Genomic DNA, 25,817 nt, shown 5'->3' with positions numbered 1-25,817 from the left:
CCATTTCTATTAATCTATGTATTGCCACATGGCTCGTGGCTTTACCTGTCCTCTAGCGTCTTGCTTCCTGGGCGGCTGCCCTGTGTCTCTCTAACTGTTCCCTGCTCTCCTCGAGCATTTTCAATTTGGCTTTCCTGCCTAGCCTTATTCTGCCTTGCTATAGGCCTATCAGCTTTTTTTATTAATCAATGAGAGTAATACATAGTCACCGTGTACAGAAGGATTATTTCCACGGCACTGGCTGCTCTTCCAGAGGACCCAGGTTCAATGCCCAGCACCCACATGGCAGCTCACAACTGTCTGTAACTCCAGTTCCAGGGGATCTGACACCTTCACACCAATGCACATGAAATAAAGTTAAAGTATTAAGAAAGAAAGAAAGAAAGAAAGAAAGAAAGAAAGAAAGAAAGAAAGAAAGAAAGAGAGAGAAAGAAAAGAACCCAGCTGGAAGTTGTGGCGCACACCTTTAATTCCAACACTCGGGAGGCAGAGGCAGACAGATCTCTGAGAGTTCGAGGCCCGCCTGGTCTACAGAGTGAATTCAAGGATAGCCAGGAATACATAGTGAGACCCTGTCTTGAAAGAGAAAGAGAGAGGCGGGGGTGGGGAGGGTGTGTGTGTGTGGGAGAACCCTAAGAGGGAGCCTGATTTCCTTGGTATCTTTTGACTTCTCTACCAGGACTCAGAACTCCCCAAGACTTCTCTTCCTTCCTTCCTTTCTGTCTATCTGTCTGTCTGTCTTTCTTTTTTCTTTTTTAGACAGAGTCTCATTATGTAGAGCTGGCTGCCCTGGAGCTCACTCTGTAGACCCACTGGCCTGGAATTCAGAGAGATCTGCCCGTCTCTGCCTCCCAAGTGCTGGGATTCCACTGGCGTTGTAGTGCAAATCCTAATTGGTCTTTTTTTTTTTTTTTTTTAAGATTTATTTATTTATTTATTATGTATACAGTGTTCTGTCTGCATATATCCCTGCAGGCCAGAAGAGGGCACCAGATCTCATTACAGATGGTTGTGAGCCACCATGTGGGTGCTGGGAATTGAACTCAGGACCTTTGGAAGAATAAGCAGTGTTCTTAACCTCTGAGCCATCTCTCCAGCCCCTAATTGAATAAAAACCCAGTGTCAAATCAGGGTGAAAGCTGAAAGATCAGAGAAGCAGAGAAGCAGCCACTAGTTCTTACCTCTACAAATCCTCAGGCTGAAAGGGCCTGAGCTGCTCCCTCCTCCCACCTTATAGTCCTCTCTCTCTGTCCAGCCATATCACTTCCTGTCTCCACCTCCCTAGTGCTGGGATTAAAGGTGTGAGATCCCAAGGGCTGGGATCAAAGGTGTGTGCCACCACTGCCTGGCTCTGTTTCTCTTTTAGGATAGATCAATCTTGTATAGCCCAGGATGGCCTTGAACTCACAGAGATGGGTCTGCCTCTGCCTCCCGAATGTTGGGATAAAAGGTGTGTGCCACCACTGCCTGGCCTCTATGGTTAACTAGTGGCTAGCTCCACACTCTGAACTTTAGGCAAGCTTTGTTAGATCACAAACAAAATATCACTTCATGGTATTACCTTTTAATTCTTTTTTTTTTTTCCCAAGACAGGGTTTCTCTGTGTAGTCCTGACTGTCCTGGAACTCACTTTGTAGACCAGGCTGGCCTTAAACCTGGAGATCAGCCTGCCTCTGCCTCCCAAGTGCTTGGATTAAAGGCGTGTGCCACCACCACCTGGCACCTTTTACTCTTTAACTGGTGGCAAAAATGAACTTATTCCTGCACCCCTAGATAGCATCACTGCCGTCTTTGCTTCTGCCCACGCTCCCGACGTTTGTGGTGTCTGTGGCAGATGGGTGGCTGTGCAGCATCCACATCCAATCCTGACTGCAGTGACTTCAGCTGGCCCCTGAAGCAGACGACGATGGGGATCTGCCACCATGCAAAGAGCAGATGCTGTCATCCAGGGTTGGGTTCGGAGTGTTTCAACAGTGGAGGTGATGATGCTCACCACACAGGGAGACTCCAGAGAGCACCGTCCGTCTGTTTCCCTGTGACCAGCACAAAAAGTGAGAGCCACTCCAAGTGTTGAATACTTGAAGCAGCAAAGGAGTCTTTTGTTCTTGGAACTGAGACATGAATGGAGACCTGAAGGAATAAAGTCGGGAAGCAGGAAGGAAGGAAGATTCACCCTGGCTTCATGTCTCCACCCTCGAGGGCTGGGAATCAAACCTGGGACCCAAGCATGCTAGGCAAGAGCTCTACCACTGACTCTTACTTTTTAGAGATTGGTTTTTTTTTTTAATTTTTTTATTTTTTGTTTTTTTTCGAGACAGGGTTTCTCTGTGTAGCTTTGCACCTTTCCTGGAACTCACTTGGTAGTCCAGGCTGGCCTCGAACTCACAGAGATCCGCCTGGCTCTGCCTCCCAAGTGCTGGGATTAAAGGCATGTGCCACCACCACCCAGCTGGTTTATTTTTATTTTATACGTATATGTGTTTTGCCTGCATGCATGTTTGTACACTGTGTGTGTGCCTGGTACCCTTGGAAGTCAGAAGAGGGTGTTGAATCCCTTGAAACAGTAATCACAGGCATGAACCACCACGTGGGTGCTGCAAACCAAACCCCGGCTCACTGCAAGAGCAGCAGGTGTTATTAATTGCTGAGTCATCTCACTACCCATCTCATTATATATTTCAACGTAAGGGAGACTCAACCAGCCTTCATGCTAGACTCACTCCAAACCCTGGCAATGGGAACCATCCACTCTGAATGGATAGCTTTGGGCTATGGTCTCTGATTTCGTCACTGTTGTTGGTGGAAGGACTATAGGAATCCATGGCTCTTTGCCAAGCATCCTGAGGTTGCACGTGTATAGAGTTCCCCACAGAAAGCATGGCATTCAATAATTTACATTAATTAGCTGTGGTGTGTATGGTGTATGTGAGTGTGAGCACACAGTGGAGGCCAGAGGACAGTTCTCCTCTGTGGGCTCTGGGGATCCAACTTAGGGCACCAGATTTCAGTGGCAGGTGCCTTTGCCCACCAAGCCATCTTGCGGGCCCAATATTTTATCATTTGTTAATTGTGGGCTATACATGCTTGGGTTTTTTGTTTTGTTTTTTAGTTTGAGACAGAACCTGTAGTGTAGCCTTGGCCGGTCTTGAACTCATAGAGATCCATGTGTCTTTGACTCCTAAGTGCATTAAAGAGATGCACCACCACACCCAGCACATACATATTCTTTTTATTTTTTATTATTTACTTATTTATTAAGATTTATTTGTTTATTATGTATACAGTGTTCTGCCTGCATGTGTCCCTGCAGGCCAGAAGAGGGCACAGGATCTCATTACAGATGATTGTGAGCCACCATGTGGTTGCTGGGCATTGAACTCAGGACCTCTGGAAGAACAGCCAGTGCTCTTAACCACTGAGCCATCTCTCCAGCCCCCATATTCTTTTTAAACATTTTATTATTTATGTATATGCATGTGTGTATTATGTGCGTGTGCATGCAGGTACCCAAGGCGACCAGAGGAGGACATTGTATCCCCTAGAGGTGGGATTACAGGTACTCTGTGAGCCACCTGATGTGGGTGCTGGATCCCCGATAAAGCAGCAGGTGCTCTCAACTACTGCTAACCACTGAGCTATTTCATGCATGTTCTTACAGATGGTCAAGGAAGCAACAGGCCTTGAGACAGCGGCTAGGGTGCGGCCCTGGGGTCACACCAACTCCTGCAAGACCCTTCCGCAAGCCGCCGCCAGGGGGCGCGCGCGGGCAGGAGGGAGGCGCTTCGCTCTTTGACCCTCTGCGCGGCCCGTCGCGGACGTAGGGCGGGAAAGTCTGACTCCGCCGCGGACCGCCTGCCGCGGGCGCTCCGCCGTGATGGAGGGGGAGGTGGAGGCCGAGGAGGAGCAGCAGTTCTCTCACCGGCAGGTAGAAAATAGACGGGGTCCCGGGAGAGTCCCCAAGTCCGCCGCCTCCGCGTCCCTCGGCTGCAGGCGGGGTGGAAGGTGGGGTGTTCGCGCCCCGGGGCCCGGAGCCGCCGCCCCCCTCTTCTCCTGTGTCCCCGTCTTCCCAGGGCCGCGAAGGTGGAACGTGGGCGCCAAGGGAGAAGGTGGGCCTTAGCTGGCAGAGTGCTTGCTCAGCGTGCGCGAAGCTGTGGGTTCGAGTCCAGCACCGCACAAACCGGACTTGGCGGTGACCGACTGTGATCCCAGCACTGTGGGGTTAGAGGCAGAAGCAAACTTAAGGTCATCTTCAGCGACATACCGAGTTCGAGGCCAACCTGGAACACTGGAGACCCTGTCTCAAAAGGAGACTGGGGGTGGGGCGGGGTGAGGGGAGAGAGACCACACCACAGAGAGGGACTGGGGCTGATTCAGAAGCAGAGGCAGGAGGATTATGAGTTTCAGATCACTTAGGTACCTAGAGAGGACCCAGTCTCAAACGCTAGAGAGGGCAGGGCGTTTTCTCCTTTGCAGAGTTGGGATAGAAATAACTACCTCTCAGGGTGGCTTCAGAGCCAATGTTCAGTTGTTTTCATGAATCCGAGCCGCAGGGAGCTGAAGACCAAGCCCCAGGTGGAGTCTCAGCTCGGGATGGTGGTGAGCTAAGGCTGGGGTCCAGCAGCTGTCTGCTGTGCCCACGCCTTTAATCCCAGCACTCGGGAGGCAGAGGCAGGCGGATCTCTGAGTTCGAGGCTAACCTGGGCTACAGGGTGAGTTCCAGGAAAGGCGCAAAGCTACCGTTGCTGGTCGAGCCATGGACACTCAAGTGCCCGCCGTTGTTTTCTCTTGTTGACATTTTGCTTTGTTCTCTTGTAGCAAGCGCTGTTCTCAGGTAGTTGGGCTCCTGTTTAGGTGTTAAAACCCTGACCCTGCATAGAGATCAGCTGACAGCCATTTTAGCCTGCTGGAGGCTCTAGGTTCAGATGAAGCCAGGCATGGTGGTGCACGCCTTTGATCCTAGCCTAAGGATCCTAGCCTTGGGGAGGCGGAGGCAGGCAGATCTCCGAGTTGCAGGCTAGCAGTGTTACAGGGGGAACCTGTCCAAAAATTAAAATAAAAATCAGATGAGATGACAAAGTCAAGTTCAGGGTGGCATATTTCAGCGCACATCTTCCACAGTCAGGGAAGGATGTTCTGTTTTATATTTTCCCAATAGTTTATCACATTTCAGAAGTTTGTTTAGTTGTTTGGAGCCTGGGTCTCCCATTCCTCATGCTGGCCTTGAACTTCTGATCTTCTGCCTCCACCTCCCAAATGCTGGGGTTACAAACAGCTCGGAAGTCTAACTTGAATGGACTTTCATTGTTGGATGGACAGTCTGTAGTCAAATGTCTCGATTGTCCTGAAGATTTAGTTGTGTTTTCTCCTCGTCTAGGATCAAATCAAGGGTTGGGTTACTCTTGTCTCCTGGGTCTTCACTTTGGTTTTGTTTGTGACACTGACAGTTTTGAAGAGTCTGCTAAAGGCCAAGGTGGAATGGGGGAGCAGGGACTGGGGTTTTTATTATTGTTGTTATATTTATTTATTTTGATGGGGGTGCTGTCAGAGGACAATCACTACAGAGATCTACCTGCTGATGCCTCCCAAGTTCTGGGATTAAAGGTGTGCACCACCATGTCTGTAAGTGGCCTGATCGTGAGGGTCTCTCAAGTAGTCACAGCTGCTCTGTTTGGAGGGCAGCACCATATGACATCTGAAGACAGCTGAGGCAGGTGTGGTGTCACCTGAATCCAAGACACCAGCAAGTATCCCCTGTGTGAGGGCCAACTGCAGAGATAGCCCAGGGTGGGCGAGGCCAGGCAGCTGAGCTTGGGGCCTGCCCTAACCCTTGTCTGCTTAGGCATTAGGCAAGCAAACCCAGCCTTTAGGAGATCAAAAGAATCAACCTAGAAGGGAGAAGACCCTAAGGGTCCTCTTCAGGTGTAGGTGGGGGCTCGCAACAGGACACGGATCTTTCTGAAGGCATCTGGCTCCGAGAAGTTTTGTCTGCCCCTGTGGGCTGGGCTACCTTCCTTTTTCCATGCTTTAGACCTTGGAGGCTAAAGCATGAGACTCTAAACTCAAGGGCAGGACTCTGTCTACCTTGTTCCATGCCGTCTACATGCCAAGAATGCTGATTGAGTGGGCGCTGGGGTCTTCTGCAGGTACCTCAGAGCAGAGAGGCAAATTTGAGCTCATCTTTACAACCCCATTTAATCAGGAAACATTTACTGTCTCCTAAGAGCCAGGCTTTGCTCTCAGAGCTGAGACTACAGAAACAAAAAGGCCCGGCGGTGTAGTTCAGCAGCAGAGTGCTTACCTGGCATGTACAAGGCCCCAAGTTCGGGGTAGGGCCACTAGACCCCCACCTGATCTCTGTCACCCCATCCTGCCCTTCCCAGCCAGCTGCATATAATTCTGCCCTAATTGCACTTGGCCTCAGGATCTCGGGACAATAGAGACAGAAGGAGGCACTCTGTGCAGTCGTGGGGAAGTTATTGTCCATGTTGGGGTGAGACTCCACGGTCCTGTGGCTGCTTTGGGGTCACCCATGCTCTGTAGGTGTCCCCAATAAACACATTGATTCCCCAAGCTAGGCGTGGGTGGATGGTACTTTGTTTTGCTGGTGCCCTGTGAGGAGGGATAGACATTGGTTTAGATCTCCCCAGGGAAGGAGGTCACACAGCCGTGGAGAGACCACAGGGCTGCTGCTTAGCTTGCTCTGAGCTTTCCCCTTGGTACATCTGCCTAGGACAGAGAGACTTCTCAGTATTTAAAAGGCTTTCTGAGGTCTAGGGATGTGACTCAGTGGGAGTGTTTGCCTTGATCCCCAGCACGGCCAAAAACAGGAGGGGTGATTCCTAAGGGAGGGAAGGCTGTTGAGGTGGTCAGGTGGGTAGTCATCAGCCCTTCCTGGTAGTGTCCTGTGACCTGTGCATGGAGGGCTGAGGCTGCTAGGGACTCGGAACAGAGGGATGGGGCCTTTCTGTCTTTGCTTAGCCATTTTGAGGCCACAAACTGGTTTCTCGTTGTATTCCACAGATGGCCGGCCCTTAGTGAGCAGAGACTGGACGGACGGTAGTTGAAGGTTCAGCAAGTGCGGCAGTCATTTCTCCTTGCTGACTGTCGTAATTTCTTTTCTTTATGTGACCTAAATCATAACCATTAGCTGGAAAGTCATGGTCCCCCAAGTCACACTCCAGAGGGTGCCGTTAACTGATTAGTGCACTTAAGTGTCGCTCAGCCGCGAGAAATGGACTGCAGGAACTAGGCCGAGCAGCCCCTCTCCTTGGTCTTAATCTTCAGATCCGTGAGCTCTTGCTTGCAGCCCCTGAAGGACTCGATTTCCCTGCAGAGGCTGAAGGCTGCGGTTCACTACACGGTCGGCTGTCTTTGCGAGGAAGTTGCGTTGGACAAACAGGTGCAGTTCAGCAAGCAGACCATTGCGGCGATCTCGGAGGTGACTTTTCGACAGTGCGGTATGAGGCCCCTGCCTTTCTCTGTGGGATTTGCCCAGGGGCCAGTGTGGGTGGGAGCTGTGGCCTGTCTCACCCACACACACACAACCCCTGGCCACAGCTTCCCTGATCACCTCATGGCTGTTAAGATTTGGGTGTTGTGTAGGAGGGATTGTTAGGTTGTCCTGTGTGCCAACACCAGGCATTAGCACCTTGTTTAAACTGCTGTGGTGGCTGGAACATTGGACACTTTTCCATTTCAGTGCTCTGCGACACTTCCGTGCTTTCCCTAGCCACCAAAGGGACCATCACAGTTAGAACAAGGCTTGTAGGAAGAGTGGAGGGTGCTGGGAAGGACAGGGAAGGGCCATGATTTTGAAAAGCGGGTGGTGCCAAATGTGCCTCACGCCTTTAATCCCAGCACTTGGGAGGCAGAGGCAGGAGGGTCTCTGAGTTCAAGGCCAGCCTGGCTGCAAGAGTTCCAGGACATTCAATGCTACACAGAGAAATCCTGTCTTGAGGGATTGCTGAGTTTCTGTGCTGACTAGAAGCCAAGGCGTCTTCTGAAGGTGGAGATAAGCCAGCTGAAATCTATTTTCTTCCTTCTCTTTCAGAAAATTTTGCCAAAGACCTTGAAATGTTTGCCAGGTGGGTAGAGAAGCTGGCTGTGTAATCTGAGGTCCATTGACATCACTGCCCCCCATCCGGTGGTGTATTTCAGGAGTTCTGTGACGCCTCGTTTTCTGGGGGCTCGTGGCTGATCACGATGCTGCAAGAATCTAACATCTGCTCTGAACACGTCAGCTCAGATTGTCTGGTATTTCTGAGTCCTTTGAAGGTCTCCAAGTTATCAAGCTCTCACTGGCAAAGGTCTCAATTGCATCTCCAGGGTGTGCAGACTCGGCAGTGTGTGGCTGCCTGTTTTAAAAACCGTTTCTTGGGGATGGTTTGATTGCTCAGGCTCTGGGAAGCTCAGGCTCTCGGGGGTCGGTCCCTCTGTGGAGAGGGCCAGTAGTTCCGCAGCCCTGATTGCTTGCAGGTGGAGAGAGAATGCCAGGCAGGGGCTTTCATCCGGAAATGCTATGAGAAAGACGTAATCTTCCTGGGAAGTGGGGGAGGCCTGCTCTCAGCCTGAGAAGCCTGAGCTCTCCCAGGTGATTTACGTTCGTCTTTTCAATTAGTTCCTCAGGTAATTGGGAACCAGCGCTTTTATGCAGCCGTTGGAATGGCTGAAGTCTGAGCTTTTCTTTTGCCTCTGCTCACCTCAGCTTCCCAGCCACACTTCTCACCTTGTCCTCTGCACTCTGTTTCTAGGATGAATATTTTCAATGAATTAAAGCAGCGGGTTCCCGGGGGCGTTCTAAATCTTCCCTTCCCTGTATATATTGTCAGTCCCTAAAAACTGCTTAGCATCATCAGCTTGCTGAGAGGGATAAGGTACTATTATGGGATGCTGATGGCTCATTCAGTGCCCCACCCCCAAGTCCCATGAAGTATTTATCACCTTCATTTCCCCTTTCTGTATTAGCTATGGAAGTCAATAAGATTTTTAAAAGTATTTTTGTTTAGATCTGTGTGGTGGGGCATGCCTGTAATCTTGGTGCTTGGGAGTCAAGGCAGGAGGAGTGCATGTTCAGGAGTGGCCTGGTCACATAGTGAGGCTGTCCAAACCATCCAGAAGCTGTGGGGGAGGGGTGACTCAGTGGTTACGAGCACTTGTTCTTGCAGAGGACCCGAGTTCAATTCTAGACCCACATGATGGCTCACAACTGTTAAGAACTCCAGTTCCAGGGGTTCCAGCACCCTCTTCTTACCTCCTCAGGCACGAGGCACACATGTAGTACAGAGACATACATGCATACAAGACATACACATAAAATAAAATAAAATTTTAAAATCCAGAACTAGGAGTTAGGATGTAGTTCAGTGACAAGACACATGGTTGGCATAAAGATGTGACAGCTTTGGGTTAAATCCCCAGCACGCCAAAATAAATAACGAGGATGATAATAGAAATATTAACTATAAGCTTTTGGATAGTCTGGGTTGTTTGTTTTGGCAGGGGGGGCGGACATATTGGGGATTGAATCTAAGGCCTTGTGCATGGCAGTTGTGTGTCCCACCACTGAGCTGCAGATCCGAGCCGTCCCCACCCTCTTTCCTTTTAGAGGCTTCTTCCTGCACTGTGAAGGATGCCTGCCTTGGTGCCTCTGTCTCTGCCGCCCAAGTGCTGGGATCAAAGGCGTTCGTGGGCCACACTGCCTGGTGATAGTGCCCATTTTAAAGAGTGGTGTGGGGGGGGCGGGGGGGGGGGGGCGGGGTTGGTTTTGTTTTGGTTTTGGTTTTGTTTTTTGAGGGAAGTGTTGGGAGAGTGAGTTTGAGATAGTGCCTTACTGTATAGCCTAGGTCACAAACTAGCAATCCTCCTGCCTCTGCCTCCCAAGTGTTGGGACTACAGGCCTGAGTCACCATGCCCCTCTCTTCCTGATACAGTGGAGCTGATCTCAGACTCCGCTTGCCAAGCCTGGCCCTGAAAGTCTTCCTCAAAGGCTGAGCTACAGAGTGCTGCAGGTCTGCTCTCACACCCTGAGCCTGGCTGGACAAAGAGCATCCCTTAAAGGGGGTCTGTGTCCTCTCACAGCTCCATGCAGATCCTCACTGCAGACTCTAATCATTGCTGCGAAATAGCTACACAGGAGGACCAAAGTTCCAGGCCAGCCTGGACTGAAAAGCAAATGCCTGTCTCAAAGAAAAAACAAATCCCAGCCATGTATAGGTACAGGCTTTCAAGGGAGGCAGAGCAGGTGGATCTCCATGAGAACTATATACCCAGTTCCAGGTTAACCCAGACTCCACAGTAAGGCTGTCTTAAAAAAAATTCGGGGTTGAGGATTTAGCTCAGTGGTAGAGCGCTTGCCTAGCAAGCACAAGGCCTTGGGTTCAGTCCTCAGGTCCCGGGGGTAGGGGTGGGGATGAGGGCGGGATTCTTCCTTGCCAGGCGTGGTAACACACACTGTTAATCCTAGCCAGCAGAGGCTGGCAGATCTCTGTGAGTGAGTTCGAGGCCAGCCTAATCTACAAAGCGAGTGCCAGGATAGCCAGGACTATTATTCAGAGAAACCTGTCTCGAAAAGCCACACACACACACACACACACACACTCAGAGAGAGGTTAAGAGCACTAATTACTCTTGCAGAGGACCCATGTTCGATTCTTTACACCCGCACAGTGGCTCCCAACCGTCTGTAACTGCAGTTCCACAGGATCTGGTGCCCTCGTGTGACCTCTGTGGGCACTGCCTGCATATGGAACACATGCATGTAACACACATGAAGTCTATGTAACAGTTGTTCCTCCTTTCCGTCAGTAGTTTACTAGAGTCGGGACTTCCTGGAGGAGTTTCTGGTAGGACAGCAACGGCGGGCGTACAGCATACCTGCTCCTCAGCTACGTAGGTGAGAACTTAAAATCCGGCACACACACACACCAGGTACCACACTGAAAAGTAGAGGGTGTCAACGGTGTCCTTTTCCACAAACTCCCATGAATGGTCACTCTGAAAAGGCAGCATGCTCATTTCTTTCCTTGGTTTTGGTTTATTTTTTTTTTCCGAGACAGGGCCTCATTATGTAGCTCTGGCTATCCTAGAACTCCCTCTGTAGACTAGACTGACCCCGAACTCAGAGATCCATCTGCCTCTGCCTCCTGGAGTGCTGGGATTAAAGGTGCCTGGCAACTACTGAGAAGGTTTAAGCCAAGCCCGGTGGCTCATGCCTGTAATCTCAGCACTCTGGAGGCAGAGGCAGGAGGATTGCCAGTTTGAGGCCATCCCGGGTCTCAACCCTCTTTAAATCTTGTTTTGCTTTGGTTCTTCAAGACAGGGTTTCTCTGTGTAGCCTTGGCTGGCCTGGAACCTTTATCTGATCTTCAAGTATGTTCCCATCCAAGCACTGCTGTCTGTTAGGAGGAGATGACACGTGGGGTGTGCACATTTAGCAGGGCTTTGAGTGACTGGCCGTTGAATGGAGTGTAATTGCCGTGTGACTCCATGTTCAACTGAGCGAGCCGACATTCCGTGTGGACTAAGTGGGGCTGACCCCTGAGCTCATTCTTGAGGACACAGTGTTCTAGTTCTTCTGCTTTGTGAAGCCCTTCGGTTAGACAGAAGCTAGTAATGGTGAAAGGGCATAATCAATACATGATCTAGTGTAGCTTATTTCCTTAGGTTATCTTCTGTTTATATATATTTATGTGGATGTATGTGTGTGTCTGCATGTGTGTGTGTCAGCATGAGTGGGGGTGCCACAGAGGCCAGAAGAGGACAGTGGGTCTCCTGGAGCTGGAGTTGGGAGATGTTGGGAATTCAAGAGAAGGAGCAGCCCTCTCTGCAGCCGCCATCTTTCCTAGTGAGGGTTGGAGGAGGACATTGAGGACCTCGGTCCACGCTCTGAGCAGGAGGCAGAACCAGTTTAAAGGCAGTTCTTTGTTCTGCCAGGCTGTTGTGTGTGTGTGTGTGTGTGTGTGTGTGTGTGTGTGTGTGTGTGGCGGGTGTTCAGAGCTTGCAGGGAAGTGGGTTCTAGGAGGAGCTGCATGTGCTTTGTGATTCAGCCCTGCAGAAGAGCCTCAGGAACCAGCATGGTGGATGTTTTCACTCACTCAGCTGTCTAATGTCCACGTAAGCAGAGGCAGTCTTGTGTCTCACGGTTCCCACAGACGACTGTGACAAAAAGGCGACCTTAGATGGCTTCTCACCCCTTTGCTCTCCAGCACACTGGTTCTCAGGCCCAGTTGACGGATGGCCTCAGTGTCCTCCGTGGCTAGGAGCGTGGCTCGTCTTTGTGTCCTTATTGCCTGTGGTCTGAATCTGATGAGATGGGCCACTTAGGCATCCTTGTTCCTCTGAAGTGTGACCGTGAACTTTTCTATTTCATCGAAACTTTAATACCAAACGTTCTGGTAACTTTTTTCTGCCCTTTCCACAGACATGCGAAAAGAAGCACAGTCACCACGGAAGACGTGAAGCTCTTAGCCAGGCGGAGTAATTCACTGGTGAGAGATGGATCTCTCTCCTCACTCCCCTTCCCCACCCGAATACATTATTCCCAATTAATCACTTGAAGGCGTGTAGTTATTCTCCAGGGCACCTTGCATTAAAAACTAGAGATGGTTGAACCGTTCAGACCTGCCTGTAATTTATAGTCCTCCTTTCATTATGATAGATCTTGCAAAGCCAATTTGAAATTTTCTAATCAGCTCTCTCTGGATTCCATAATTTACCTTTTTTGTAATATCTCAAAACTTTGGTCCCATGTTTCATTTACAGCATGATGTCACAGACTAGTTATGGGTTAGTCTCTGGGGATGGTTTCCTTGTGGTTCCCACCCTGCCCCCACCCCATGCTAGGGATGGAAAGTAGGGTCTTGTGCGTGCCAGACGGGCGCTGCCCCTCTGCACTGTGGGTCCTGCCTCCTTTTTTGCTTCTTGTTTTTAAAGTTTACTCTTTTATTTTCTGTGTATGATTGTTTGGCCTGCATGTATGTGTGTCCACCATGTGCACGCCTGGTGCCCTTAGAGGTCAGAAGAGAGTCTCAGATACCCTGAGACTGGAGTTAACAGGTGGTTGTGAGCCACAGTGTGGTGCTGGGAATCAAAACGGGGTCATCGTGAACTTGGTCCTTGTTACCTTGAGAGTAACAAGTGCTTTTAACCACTGAGCCATCTCTCCAGCCCCATTTCTTGTTTTGAGACAAAACAAGGGTCATGCTAAATATACAGGCTAGTCTTGAACTTGACTTTTAGCCTAGGTAGGCTCTGAACATGAGGCCCTCCTCCTGTGTCAGCCAACATCCCAGTAGCCTAGATTACAGGTGTGCCCCCCAGGCCCAGCCATACCCACAGTTCTGATGGGCCAGGGATGGATGGATGGAAGCCTGAAAGGTTGGTTATGCAGAAGAGAGCACATTTCTGTTTTTTCACATCGAAGAACTCATTTAGACCAAGCTGTAATTTTCTAGGTGAAGACACTTGACACTTAGAGGTGCCAGGGTCACCTGGCTGTGGCTGATGGCAGACCTAGGATATTGTGACCCTTCCAGGACTCAGGCTTTCTATGATGTCCTTTCCACAAGAGCAGGGATTTGACTCTGAACTGTGTCCATCTCCATTTTTAGGGCAGTTTTGGTGCTAATAAATAGTTCAGTCAATGAATTTCCACCCAGTTCTTTTGGAATACTGGAGAAGGCGTAAGTTATTGTGATTATTTTTAGGTTTGTGAAATAGTTTATAGACAGATTTAAAGACTTAAATATATTTTGCTTTTTTTGTATATACATAGCTAAAATACATCACAGAGAAAAATGAAGAGATTGCTCAGCTTAACCTAGAGCGAAAGGCCAAGAAGAAAAGGAAGCCAGAGGATGAAAACAGGAACTCCAGGGAGCCTGATGCTGAAGTGGTGAGCAGTGAGAGTTAAGTCCTGGCCACTTGGGAACTGCAGCCTCCAGCACAAGGAAGTGTGCATCCCACCAAGGGCAGTCTGAGGGATAAGTGGAGACGTTTAAAGACACAAGTGGCTGGGCAGCTCTCGATGCCGCCTGCTTCAGGACATTTGATGCAGCTTAAACGAGCCAAAGCTCCTGCAAAGCCATCTCCATGCTTTCCTCGGCAGGGGAAAGGCTGGCGTTTGGATGGCACACTGTGACCTAGTGGCTGAGGTTGATGACGTGTTCGCAATTAGACATGCCGGGTGTTTGGGGATAAGTGTAGTCCTTCACTGTTTACTTTCTAGGCCAGATGACAGTCTCTGAACAGTGAATAAAGCTATGTTTACTTAGCTCTGGTTACTGAGGTTCTTTCAGACCCGTGGCCCCTTGATCATCAGTGAAAGATGTGTTTGGGGATGGAGTTTCTTTTATTTATTATGTAGTCTTCTGCCTGCATGTATGCCTGCAGGCCAGAAGAGGGCACCAGATCTCATTGTAGATGGTTGTGAGCCACCATGTGGTTGCTGGGAATTGAGCTCAGGATCTCTGGAAGAGCAGCCAGTGCTCCTAACCTCTGAGCCATCTCTGCAGCCCCAGGATGGAATTTCCTACTCTTTAACAGTGGTTTTCTTCAGATACAGTTCTGTGTGATTTCTCTAGCAATTTTGTAATTAAGCCTTGGCTTTCCAGAACAGACGTTTGCTTGAGGGGGAGAATCTGGAGCTTCAGTGTGAAACACTTGTGGTACTGAGAGCTGGTGTCCCAAGGGCTGCATAGACGTTCAGGGCCTGCTCTTTTCCTTACAGAGTGGTAGGGGTACAGGGTGGCCTGGGGCCAGCAAGGTAGCTCAGTGGGTAAGTCATTTGCCAAGCACGATGACCTGAGTTTAGTCCATGCTGGAAGAGAAACTGACTCCCAGAAGTTGAGAAGGGATCTTTCAGAAGGAGCCGTCTGTTCTTCAGTTTGTTTTAGGCCTGAGCCTTCCCGGGATCTTGGTTATTGGGTTATTGTTGGAAGTTTTTGCTCTTTTCTGGGGGGCCCGCCACCCAGCTCCCAAATCAATCACACACGGAGGCTTATTCTTAATTATAAATGTCCGGCCTTAGCTTGGCTTAGTGTCTAGCCAGCTTTTCATAACTTTAAAGTATCCTGTCTATCTGTTGCCTCTGGGCTTTTCTTTCCCTATTCCTGTATACTTTTCTTTGTTTCTTACTCCGTGGCTTGCTGTGTAGCTGGGTAGCTGGCCCCTGGAGTCCTCTTCCTGCTCTGGCTCCTAGATCTTAGATCTTTCCTCCCAGTTTTCTCCCTCTGTATATCCTCTCTGCCTGCCAGCCTCGCCTGTCCTTTCTCCTGCCTTACTATTGGCCAGTTCTTTATTAGACCATCAGGTGTTTTACACAGGCACAGTAACACAGCTTCACAGAGTTAAACAAATGCAACATAAACAAAAGTAACATGTTTTAAAATATTCTGCTACACTTGGCGGTCTCTAGTGGTCTGAGATGGGTTTTTAGGTCTGTCTGGCTATGAGGGGTTTGTGCATTTGTCCCCACAATTCTGGACTGAGGACCCATGAGGAGCCGGGAGGTGGCCTAGCACTTTGTCATAGTCTTTGGGAAGAGGTGATCTCTCAGCTGGCCAAGTACAGGTTTCTCAGATGGTGACTGTAAACTGCACCAAAAAGGCATCTTACACTTGGTACATCTCTATCCACACACAGTCTTAATTTAAAAAAAGGTGTCTGGGGGCTGGAGAGATGGCTCAGAGGTTAAGAGCACTGACTGCTCTTCCAGAGGTCCTGAGTTCAATTCCCAGCACCCACATGGTGGCTCACAACCATCTGTAATGAGATCTGGCACCCTCTTCTGTATACATAATAAATAAATTTAAAAAAAAAAAAAAAAAAAAAAAAGGTGTCTGACTGGGGGAGGGGCATGAGTGTGCTACAGCATGAGCGTGCAGGTCAGCAGACAGGTTTGTTGAAGAAGCAGCGTGTTCTCGCCTTTCACCGATATGTGAGTTCTAGGGATAGAGCTCGGGTTATTTGGTTTGTGTATTAAGTGCCTTACCCACTGAGCTATCTTGCTAATCCCATAAACATTGTGATTCTGTTATGTAGCCCTGGCTGTCCTGGATTTCACTACGTAGACCAGGCTAGTCTTGAACTCACAGAGTTCCACCTAACTCTGCCTCCCAAGTGTTGGCCATTTTCTTTTTGGATCAAAATAATAAGCACCACCAATCTTAGAATAAGGTACACATTTCTAAGTGCTGGGATTAAAGGTGTGTATCAACATGTATGGTCCTTAATTTTTTTAAAATATTACCTTTATCATGTGTGTATGTGTGGGGGCACACACATATGCTATGATATGCATACTCGTTTGACAATTTGAGAGAATCAGTTCTCTCCCACCATGCTGGTTACAGGGGATTGACAGGTTATCAGGCTTGGTGACAGACTTAGCTGCTGAACCTGGCCTCATTTTAAAAAATGTGCCGTTTGCTAACATGAGAAGTTAGGAAAGCCTTTGACCACGAACTATGCTAGGGGTGCAAAAGTCAGTGCTCGGGCTGGAGAGATGGCTCAGAGGTTAAGAGCACTGACTGCTCTTTCAGAGGTCCTGAGTTCAATTCCCAGCAACCACATGGTGGCTCACAACCATCTGTAATGAGATCTGGTGCCCTCTTCTGGCCTGCAGTCATACATGCTGTATACATAATAAATAAATAAATCTTAAAAAAAAAAAAAAAAAAAAAAAAAAAAAGTCAGTGCTCAGTGTCACAGGATGCTGTCTTCTGCATCAGCATCAGCATCTATCTGTACTTGACTGAGGTGAAGGTCTGGCTAAGAACCAGGGTTTGCCCAGGGCAGAGGGTAGTGGGCAGTGCTGCTGGGACAAGCTCTTGGCTCATCCTTGTGATTTGTGAAACATTGGTGCTGTCCTGTGGCCCTGAGTCTTCACTGCACCTGGTTTCTTTTGTCCATAGCAGATTCAGACGTACTTCATTTTTGGTGCTGGGGACAGAACCCAGAGCCTCATGCGTGACAGGTACGTGCTGTGCTGAGCTGCATCCCAGCCACACTTTGGGCTCTTTACCCAAGCCTAATTTCCTGTTCTGTTGAATCGCTTGGCTTTGTTCTAATGGCTTCCTGCTTGCTCTAGGCACAATCGCAAGGAAGCAGAACTCGCTCACAGCGAGTGCGCACGTGTTCTAAAATAAGAGCAGATTCACTCTCAGCACAGGAAAAGTCCCGAGTCTTTAATTAAGGGGCTAAATCCAACCTCACAAATGTTTGTGTGAGAACTGATTGCTCCGGCTTGTGCGTCACTGCACGAGTGTGGAGAAGCGTGCAAGTTTTCAGTGGACGTGTGCAGACCCCAGAACAGCTGGCGCTGCAGCTTAAAATACCAAGACTCCAAAGAGAGACCCTCATCCACAGAGCACTGACTTGAGGGCCGCCAAAGAGGATGGGTGGCTGCAGTGCCAGAGGCAAGTGGCTGGCATCCTTCGGGCTGCTGCTGCTCTGGGGGACTGCAGCCACTGCGCTTCCCCTGGAGAGTGGTCCCCCTGGCCAGGACAGTGTGGTGAGGACAGGCCCAGCTCTTGCACAGGTAGGCTGCTGTTTGTCTCTCTTCCTGGCATTCTGACCACCCAGTGAATTCCTTGCATTTGTGTGTGTGTGTGTGTGTGTGTGTGTGTGTGTGTGTATGTACACGTGTGTGTACATGTGTGTGCAACCCCAGGATGCTCCAGTGTCCCATTCAGACCACTGGTCTTCCCTTTGCCCTCACTGTCCTACCCTTGTCTGTTCAGGGGCTCCTTCCTCTCTCCTCGGGTGTCTGCTTTGGCTAGACTTCTGGATGTCACAGTGCGTTTGTAGTCCAGCCCCTGCTGGTATTGGTCACACAGACTCTGAGAGCCTTAATTTATATACATAGCTATGCTCTCACTCGCTCACATTAACCGTGGTATAAATTTATAATTTCATCAAATGATTTACTTTCTCTTTTTCTCAATTTTGAAAAAGTTCCAAGAAAGAGTACATAAAGTTGACCATTAGAAACGGATTTTTCTCTGAAATTACCAGATGAGTTTCAGGCAGGTCATTTATCATCACAATACTCCTAGAAGCTTCCCAAAGAGTTTGAAAGACCAGACTTTAGCATCTCAGTCTGTTCGGGTTTCTGAACACTCAGAAGGATGTCTGAAGATGGAAATCAGTTAGATGAGCCTGTCTGCCCAGGGCGTCTGAGCTGTCAGTCACTTCAGCAGATTTCCTCCTCTCATAGCTAAGGACCTCAGCAAAGATGATAAGGTAGAGGTAGCAATTCACGTGTCTATATTTTGAGACAAGGTTTCACTCTGTAGCCCTGGCTAGTCCCGAACTCACAGTAATTCACTTGCCTTTGCTCACAGTGCTGGCAAAAGGAGCAGTTCTTTTTGTCTGTTGCCCTCTGCAGAGCGGTTTCTCTATGATTCTTCAGACTCAGTTGAGGGAGATATGTTTGTTAAGGAGCAGCTTGCTTTCTGGGAGGGAGGGACGAGCATCTCCTGGTGCTGAGTGAGTCCAGGCCTGGTTGACTCCCTTGTCGTTCCTTCTCTGGAAACACACAGGAAGCTGCAGAAGGGAAGAGGAATGGCCTCCTGACTTTCCTTGCCTGGTGGCATGGTTGGACCTCCCAAGCCAGCTCCAGCGCCCTCCTCGGAGGGGATGCCAGCGAGGTGTCTACGTGGCAGGAAAGCCCACCTCTCCAGCAGCCCCCACGCCGGGATAAAAAGCCTTGCAAGAATTTCTTCTGGAAAACCTTCTCCTCTTGCAAGTAACCCCACCCTGGCCAAGCCACCCTGTGAAATGCAACCAGTCTGAATAAAGGATGTCAGGCAACATGGAGCTTTCTCCTTAATTGAGCTTTTCTTCCACGCCACGTGAAAATTAAATTTTAGTAATGGCCACTACCCATATAGGTGAAGTAAGGAACTGGAAATCCAAAGAGAACCCTCTAAATAAAAATTTTGGTGGTGCTTTGCCAGAGTGTATCTAGCAGGACCATTGGGTTTCCATCCTGGTGCCTGGAGGTGAGGCCTTGTCTTCGCTCAATTGAAAACAGCTAAAAGCCGTGTGTATGTGTGTGTCTGTCTCTGTGTGTGTGTCTGTGTGTGTACACAACATAATTTTTTTGACAAGGTCTGTGTAAGCTCAAGCTAGCTTCAAACTTCTTATGTAGACAAGAATGACCTTGAAATGATCTTCCTGCCTCTACCTCTCAAGTGCTGGGATTATGCCCAGCTCAAGGCTGCATATTTAAGAGTTCAAAACAGCATCTTCAGTTTATTTTGGGCTTTTGGAGATTGGGTCTTACATATAGCCACTTGGCCTTGAACTCACAACCTGTCTTCATTTCCTGAGTGCTGGGATTAGTGTGCGCCATTACAGCCAGCTGTATTCCAGTCTGTTTTTAATGTGATGTCTCTCCAGGCTGTAACTTGGCAGAGTGCTTGTCTGGCAGCCACAGGGCCCTCCCTGCATTTGATCCTCAGCATTGTGAACTTCACAAGCAAGTTAGCAACGCTGCTCGAGGAGCACAGTGATTAGTTCTCATATTTTAGCTAAAATTAATTTTAAAATTAATGTTATGCTATTAAGCCGACACCATGCTGACATGCTTATAAAAGTTATATTCAAATTCGTTATACAGCAGTTTTAATTAGAAATATTAATTTGTTACATTCCTTTTCCCTGATTGTAGCTTCAGTTTTACTTTGTGAAGAAAGACTAAGAAAAGCATCACTCTGAGCAGCGCTGCTTCCACCCAGCCTGTAGCCCGTTCCACTTTGCTTCTGGAGACGGGGTCACTGTTTAGCCTTGGCTGGCCTGCGACTTGGTACGAGGACCAGGCTGGCCTCCAATTCACATTGATCCACTTATTTCTGTGTCTCATATGCTGGGACTTGGGGTATGTACCACTGTGCCTGGCTTGCCTTGACTTCTGAGACAGTTACCCCCAAATCCAGTATCCATAATGAATGAGAAAAGGAAGAAGGACTGCTTCTCGGTAGGGTGGAGGAGAAAGTTTATTGTATTAAAAGTGAGAGCATGGCCAGAGGCAGAGACATCTGGGCAAGTCCAGAGTGGACATGAGCTGGGCCATGTGGGGAGATGCAGGGGAGGGCGGGTAACCAAAATGTCTGGATTATAATGTCTGGGGAAGGGCAGCCCAGTTTCTGGGCTGGAGAGTGAGGGTAGAGGGCAGGTGTGCCAGCCATACCCTGTAACAGGTAGGGACTGAGGGATGCTGAGAGAACCTGCAGCCAGATCTGCTCTGATGTGTTAAATAGACACCTCAGCTGTTTGTCCTGGGCTTGAAACTTAACACAAATTTGTCCAGTGAAATGCTTTATGCACAGTCGCCACAGTAGCTTTTCGTTTCCATTCCCAGTGAATAACGGTTAGATGAAAAACAGTTCTGTTTTCTGTGATATAAAACCGAGCAACCACTGAGCCCCTAGCTGAGCAAGATTTTGGTCTTCCCCAAGGAAGCTGGGGGCAAATTGCTCTTTCCAAATTTAGCATGTTTTAATTCTCCCCCATAGCACTGAAATCCTTTCTGGGTATTCACACTTTTAACTGCTGAGCCAAAGACATTAAGAGAAACACCGAGTGCAAAGGCTCCAGATGCTGGACTTTTGTCACAGTGTGCATGTGCAGACAGCTGCCCCCAGTCCACCATGTTGGTTCCAGGGAGGAAACTAGGGTCGTTAGGCTCGGGACCACTCGCCTTTACTCACTGAGTCATCTTGCAGACTACCAAGAAGGGCCATGGCAGGTTGGGTGTGGTGGTTTATGGCTGTAACCACAGCCTTGTCTCGGGAGGTTGAGACAAGAGGATTGCTGTGAGTTCAGGAACAGCCTGGGCTGCAGTTCAGAGTGAAACCCCGACTTAACCTCCTCCCTCTTCAAAAGACTCTGGCAATGGGCTGAGGGCCACTGCAGTGGGTAGATCTGTGTGTGGAGAGAGACTCGGACTCAATTCCCTAGGGGCTAAACTCAGAGCTTACACATCTACATCTAGAATTACAGAAGTTTGGGCCTGAAATGGGCAAGGCCCAATGCTGGCTGGAGATGCCTGAGTTTCACCCTCTTCTTTGGACGCCAGGGAGCGGACTCCAGCTGTGACTGCTGACTTGGCTCTGTGGTCCTCAGAGCTGAGATCGGTCATAATTACTAGCTGAGGACAGCAACGTGATGGGAGAGGCAGCTGCATCGTGCTGCATCATGCTGCATCATGCTTCTGCACAGCAGTCTTGCACCCCAGTGCTGGGCTCAGTGTACTGCTGGGAGAAATCTGACTGAAAGGCCAGATAGTCTCCAGAAACCGCTCTTTGATGTTTTTTCTAGAGCAAGGGTGTACTAGTGTTTCAAATTCACCTGGAGTCTTCTCTACCCCGTCCTTAAGGCTGTGGACTTTACCTTAACTATGCCCCATTGGAGAACAATAAAGCTAATGATCCTGCTAGGCAGTCTGTTAGTCCAAGCTACCTAAGTTCAGGGGACTTCGTTAGTTGGCATCAGCTGTGTGTTAGACTGTGTGGTAGTGTAGCTAGAGTTTCCCTGCCTGGCCCACAGTCAGGACAAATCTTTCTCACCCGCCAGTCCCACAGCCGCTCAGACCCAACCAAGTAAACACAGAGACTTATATTGGTTACAAACTGTATGGCCATGGCAGGCTTCTTGCTAACTGTTCTTACAGCTTAAATTAATCCATTTCTATAAATCTATACCTTGCCACGTGGCTCATGGCTTACCGGCATCTTCACATGCTGTTTGTCATCATGGCGGCTGGCAGTGTCTCTCAGCCTTCCACTTCCCAGCTTTATTCTCCTCCTTGTCTCGCCTATACTTCCTGCCTGGCCACTGGCCAATCAGTGATTTATTTATTGACCAATCAGCAACACACTTGACATACAGACCATCCCACAGCATGGTAGTTTGAATGTATTTGGCCCCCATAAACTCAGGGAGTAGCACTATTAGGAGGTATGGCTTTGTTGGAGTGTGTATGGCCTTGTTGGACGAAGTGTGTCACTATGAGGGTGGCCTTAGAGGTTTCCTATGTTCAGGATACCGTCCATTGTCTCAGTTGACTTCCTGTTACCTGCAAGATGCAGAACTCTCAGCTACTCCAGCACCATGTCTGCCTGCATGCCGCCATGACAATGGACTGAACCTCTGAAACTATAAGTGAGCCACCCCAATTAAATGTTTTCCTTTATAAGAGTTGCCGTGGTTATGGTGTCTCTTCACAGCAATAGAAACCCTAACTAAGACAGGATGGATTAATATGTTTGTGATTAATAAGGTAGGGGATAAGTAAGTACTTGCACTCGTGAGGACCTGAGTTTGGATCCCTGGCACCTATGTAAAAAAAAGCCAGAAGTAGGTCACTTGTGACCTGACCCCAGTATTGGGGTCAGAGGCAAACCTTGGAGTTCAATGACTAGCTAATGAGGCTGAAATGGCCAGCTTAAGGTTCAGTGAGAGACTGTCTCAAATGAATTTGGCCTCTTCATGTACCCACATGAGTTGCTACACCTGGCCCCACACACAAATATACTATACACACACACACATACACACACACAAATGAAGAAAAAAGAAAAATCATGAAGGGTAAACAGGTAATTTCCTGCATCAGGATTTGAGCATACTTTCTTAGAGCACATTTCTTCCTGGCCATCTTGGAAATCATTATGTAGACCAGGCTGGCCTCAAGCTCAAAGAGATCCTTCTGCTTCTGCCTCCTGAGTGCTGGGATTAAAGGCGTGCGCCACCACACCAGCTTAGAGCGTACCTTTCCATAGCTGGTATAGTCAAGGTTTGGCCAATGCCAACAAGACCTGGACAACTTGGATTCATCCATTCAGATTCTGGTGTTTGGCATCAGCATCAAGTGTAACAGTCCATACATCCCTCCATGGGGTTTGTATTCGGGGTGACAGCAGAGGAGGACAGGCTTTGGAGCCTTGGAACTGTAAACTCAAGGGACACACTTCAACAACTTGCTATAAGCAGCGCCAGCCGATGGCACCTTTCACGTCTTAATCAGTGGCTTCAGAGAGGGATGGCTTTCATGGGAACAAACCAAGAAAGCAAGCATCTAGATATTTAGTAGAAGGAACACCCTCTTTCTAGATGGAGAAGGAAGAAGCAGGAGCAGCCAAGCAACTCATTATAACTTCTTTGTATTTGAGTACCTTATGTCACTGTGGTGGTTTAAAGATGTCCCCTTAAGTCTCACACATCTGAATACTTGGTCCCCAGTTGGTGGGTGTTTGGAGAGGATTAGGAGGAAGTATGTCATTTGGGAGGGGGTGATGTCTCAAAGGACTCTTTCTGTTTTGTGGTTCAAGACGTGCGCTCTCAGTTGTCCCTGTGGCCATGTCTTTGCTCTCGTCGTGGACTCTTAACCACCTGGAACTGTAAATCCAATTAAGCTTTTTTTTTTTTTTTTTTTACATTTATTTTATGTATGGGTGTTTCGCCTGCACATGTGTCTACGCACCATGTGTCTGGCTGAGGCCAGAAGACGAAACACATAGCCGTGGAACTGGAATGACAGACACTTGTGAACCACCATGTGGTACTGGGAATCCAACCCAAGTCCTCTCTAAGAACCAGGGCTCTTAACTGCTGAGCCATCTTTCCAGCCCCTAAACTCTTTCTCTCATACACTGCCTTAGTCATGGCACTTTATCATAGCAATAGTAAAGTAACCAAGACAGTCACCGGGCTGACCTTGAACTCACTATGTAATGAGCGTCTGGCTTTCCTGCCTTTGTCTCCTGATGCTAAAATTGCAGGTGTGCTTCACCATATCCAGTTTATGTGGAGCTTTGTGCATGCTAAGCAAGCACTGTTATTGCCTAAGCTACCTCCCCCAAGCCCCTGCAACTTTTTATAAGGCTAACAAGGACAGTAGTTTGATCTAGGTGTGGTAGTGAATGTCTGTAATCCCAGCACTTGGGAGGCTGATGCAGGAGGATTCCTCAAATTCCAGGCCAGCCTGGGCTATATGGTAAGACCTGCCTCAAAAACAAATTTTTTTTTTTTTAACCAAACAAAAAAATAATTTTATTTACTTATTTTTGGTTTTTCAAGACAGAGTTTCTCTGAGTACCTTTGGCTGTCCTGGAACTCACTCTGTAGACCAATGGCCTCGAACTCAGAGATCCACCTGCCTCTGCCTCCCAAGTGCTGGGATTAAAGGTGTGGGCCACCACACCTAGCCCCAAGTTTCTTAAAGACCACAGGTAGGGGCCATTAAGAAGGCTCAGCAGGTACCTGCTGCCAATCTTGACAAGCTAAGTTTGACTCTCAGGACCCACTTGGTGGAAAAAGAGAGCTGACTCAAGGTTATCTCTACATATATTCCATGGTCCGTGTGCTGAAACATTTTAAAGTATCTGAAAAGGGGAGTGGAGAAACGGTTCAGTGGTTAAGATCGGGGCTTGCTCTTGAGGACCCTAGGTCCGTTCCCAGTATCGTATCAGGTGGCTCACAACTGCCTTTAACCATCTCCAGGGAAATCTGATGCTTCTGACCTCTGAGGTCACCCGTGAGCTCTCCCGAGCACACACACATACCTTCCCATAATTAAAACTTTAAAAATATATAAAGGAAAAACAATAAAAACACAACATAAGGCCGGCACAGTGGTGCACACCTTTAATCCCAGCACTCAGGAGGCAGAGGCAGGAGGATCCGAGTCAAGGCCAGTGTGGTCTACAAAGTGAGTTCTAGGACAGCCAGGGATCTGTTACAGAGAAACCCTGTCCTGAAAAAACAAAACAACCCCTCCCCGCCCAAAAATAAAACAAAATAAAAGTAACTAAAAAACACAGCATAAGATCCCGCCAAAAAAACAAATGTGTGGAACCTTACAAATATAATAGACAAATCTGAAGAAACAAAATGCACAGCTAATTAGGAACTGAATGGTTAAATAGTCTAGTGAGAAAGGACTCGGTAATACTCTTCTAATGAACTCAATATATATATTTTAAAGATGCCTATTAGTCCTTTCTCTCTGGAAAGTGAAAAATCCACTCATTTTCTTCTCTTGCTTTCACCCAGAAATTAAAGGTTGGTAAGAGGTAATTAGCAGAGCTCCCGTCAAAGCCAATTGCCTAATGGGGCCCGACATTTTGACTGGAGTCGAAAGAATGGAGTAAGGTTAATGGAGAGATCATTAGTCCCTGCTTGGTATCGACATTCTTTTCCCCTACCAGGACAGGCAGGCCCCACTCAGCCTGTTTTGGGGTGTATTGGCAGTTGGCCACATTCTCTTCCAGAAGGCCAGGCACCACAGCGGTGTGGGGAAGGTGAATGGTATGGGCTGAACTCAGGTTTTACAACTGCTCTCACCCCATCATTGGGGCAGAGCTTCCCTTACAGAGTCACTGACAGTGCCCCTGCCTCACACGCTCCTGACCCTGGGACAAGAAAGGGACCATGCTCCTTCCCATACTTCCTCACCTGACATTTCATGTAACCTCTTCAACCTTGGGCCTTTAGTACCCAGTGTCCTGGTCTGGTGCTGAGTGAGTAAGCCTGGTGACTTAAGCTTGCTCTCTTGAACTCACATGTGTACCCTGGGACCCAAAATGCCTGCATCTACCTCACATCACACACACACAATTTTAAAAAGATGGGGGAGGGGGCTGGAGAGATGCCTCAGCAGTTAAAGGCACTAGTTTCTCTTGAAGAGGATCTGAGTTTGACTCCCAGTACCTACACGGTAGCTCACAGTCATCCACAACTCCAGTTCCAGGGGATCCAATGCCCTCTTCTGATCACAAGGAGCCCCAAGCACACATGTGGTGCACAGCCGTTCA

General features: G+C 48.6%; 2 protein-coding genes across 2 annotated transcripts; both read left to right on the top strand.

Annotated features, from left to right (window-relative positions):
* Positions 1-3,809: 3,809 nt before the first annotated feature.
* On the top strand, positions 3,810-14,203 carry Cenps (centromere protein S). The gene is made up of 5 exons (XM_059255396.1): positions 3,810-3,925; positions 7,334-7,457; positions 8,051-8,084; positions 12,419-12,485; positions 13,772-14,203. The coding sequence occupies exons 1-5, from the start codon at positions 3,875-3,877 to the stop codon at positions 13,907-13,909; spliced, it is 414 nt and encodes a 137-aa protein (XP_059111379.1). The 5' UTR covers positions 3,810-3,874; the 3' UTR covers positions 13,910-14,203.
* Positions 14,204-17,206: 3,003 nt separating this feature from the next.
* On the top strand, positions 17,207-18,891 carry Cort (cortistatin). The gene is made up of 2 exons (XM_059255397.1): positions 17,207-17,509; positions 18,540-18,891. The coding sequence occupies exons 1-2, from the start codon at positions 17,393-17,395 to the stop codon at positions 18,747-18,749; spliced, it is 327 nt and encodes a 108-aa protein (XP_059111380.1). The 5' UTR covers positions 17,207-17,392; the 3' UTR covers positions 18,750-18,891.
* Positions 18,892-25,817: the final 6,926 nt, after the last annotated feature.

The sequence above is a fragment of the Peromyscus eremicus genome, chromosome 2 (assembly GCF_949786415.1).
Source record: "Peromyscus eremicus chromosome 2, PerEre_H2_v1, whole genome shotgun sequence".
Taxonomy (NCBI): domain Eukaryota; kingdom Metazoa; phylum Chordata; class Mammalia; order Rodentia; family Cricetidae; genus Peromyscus; species Peromyscus eremicus.
Note: the sequence above shows the minus strand (reverse complement) of the source record. Positions and strands in the feature narration are given on the sequence as shown.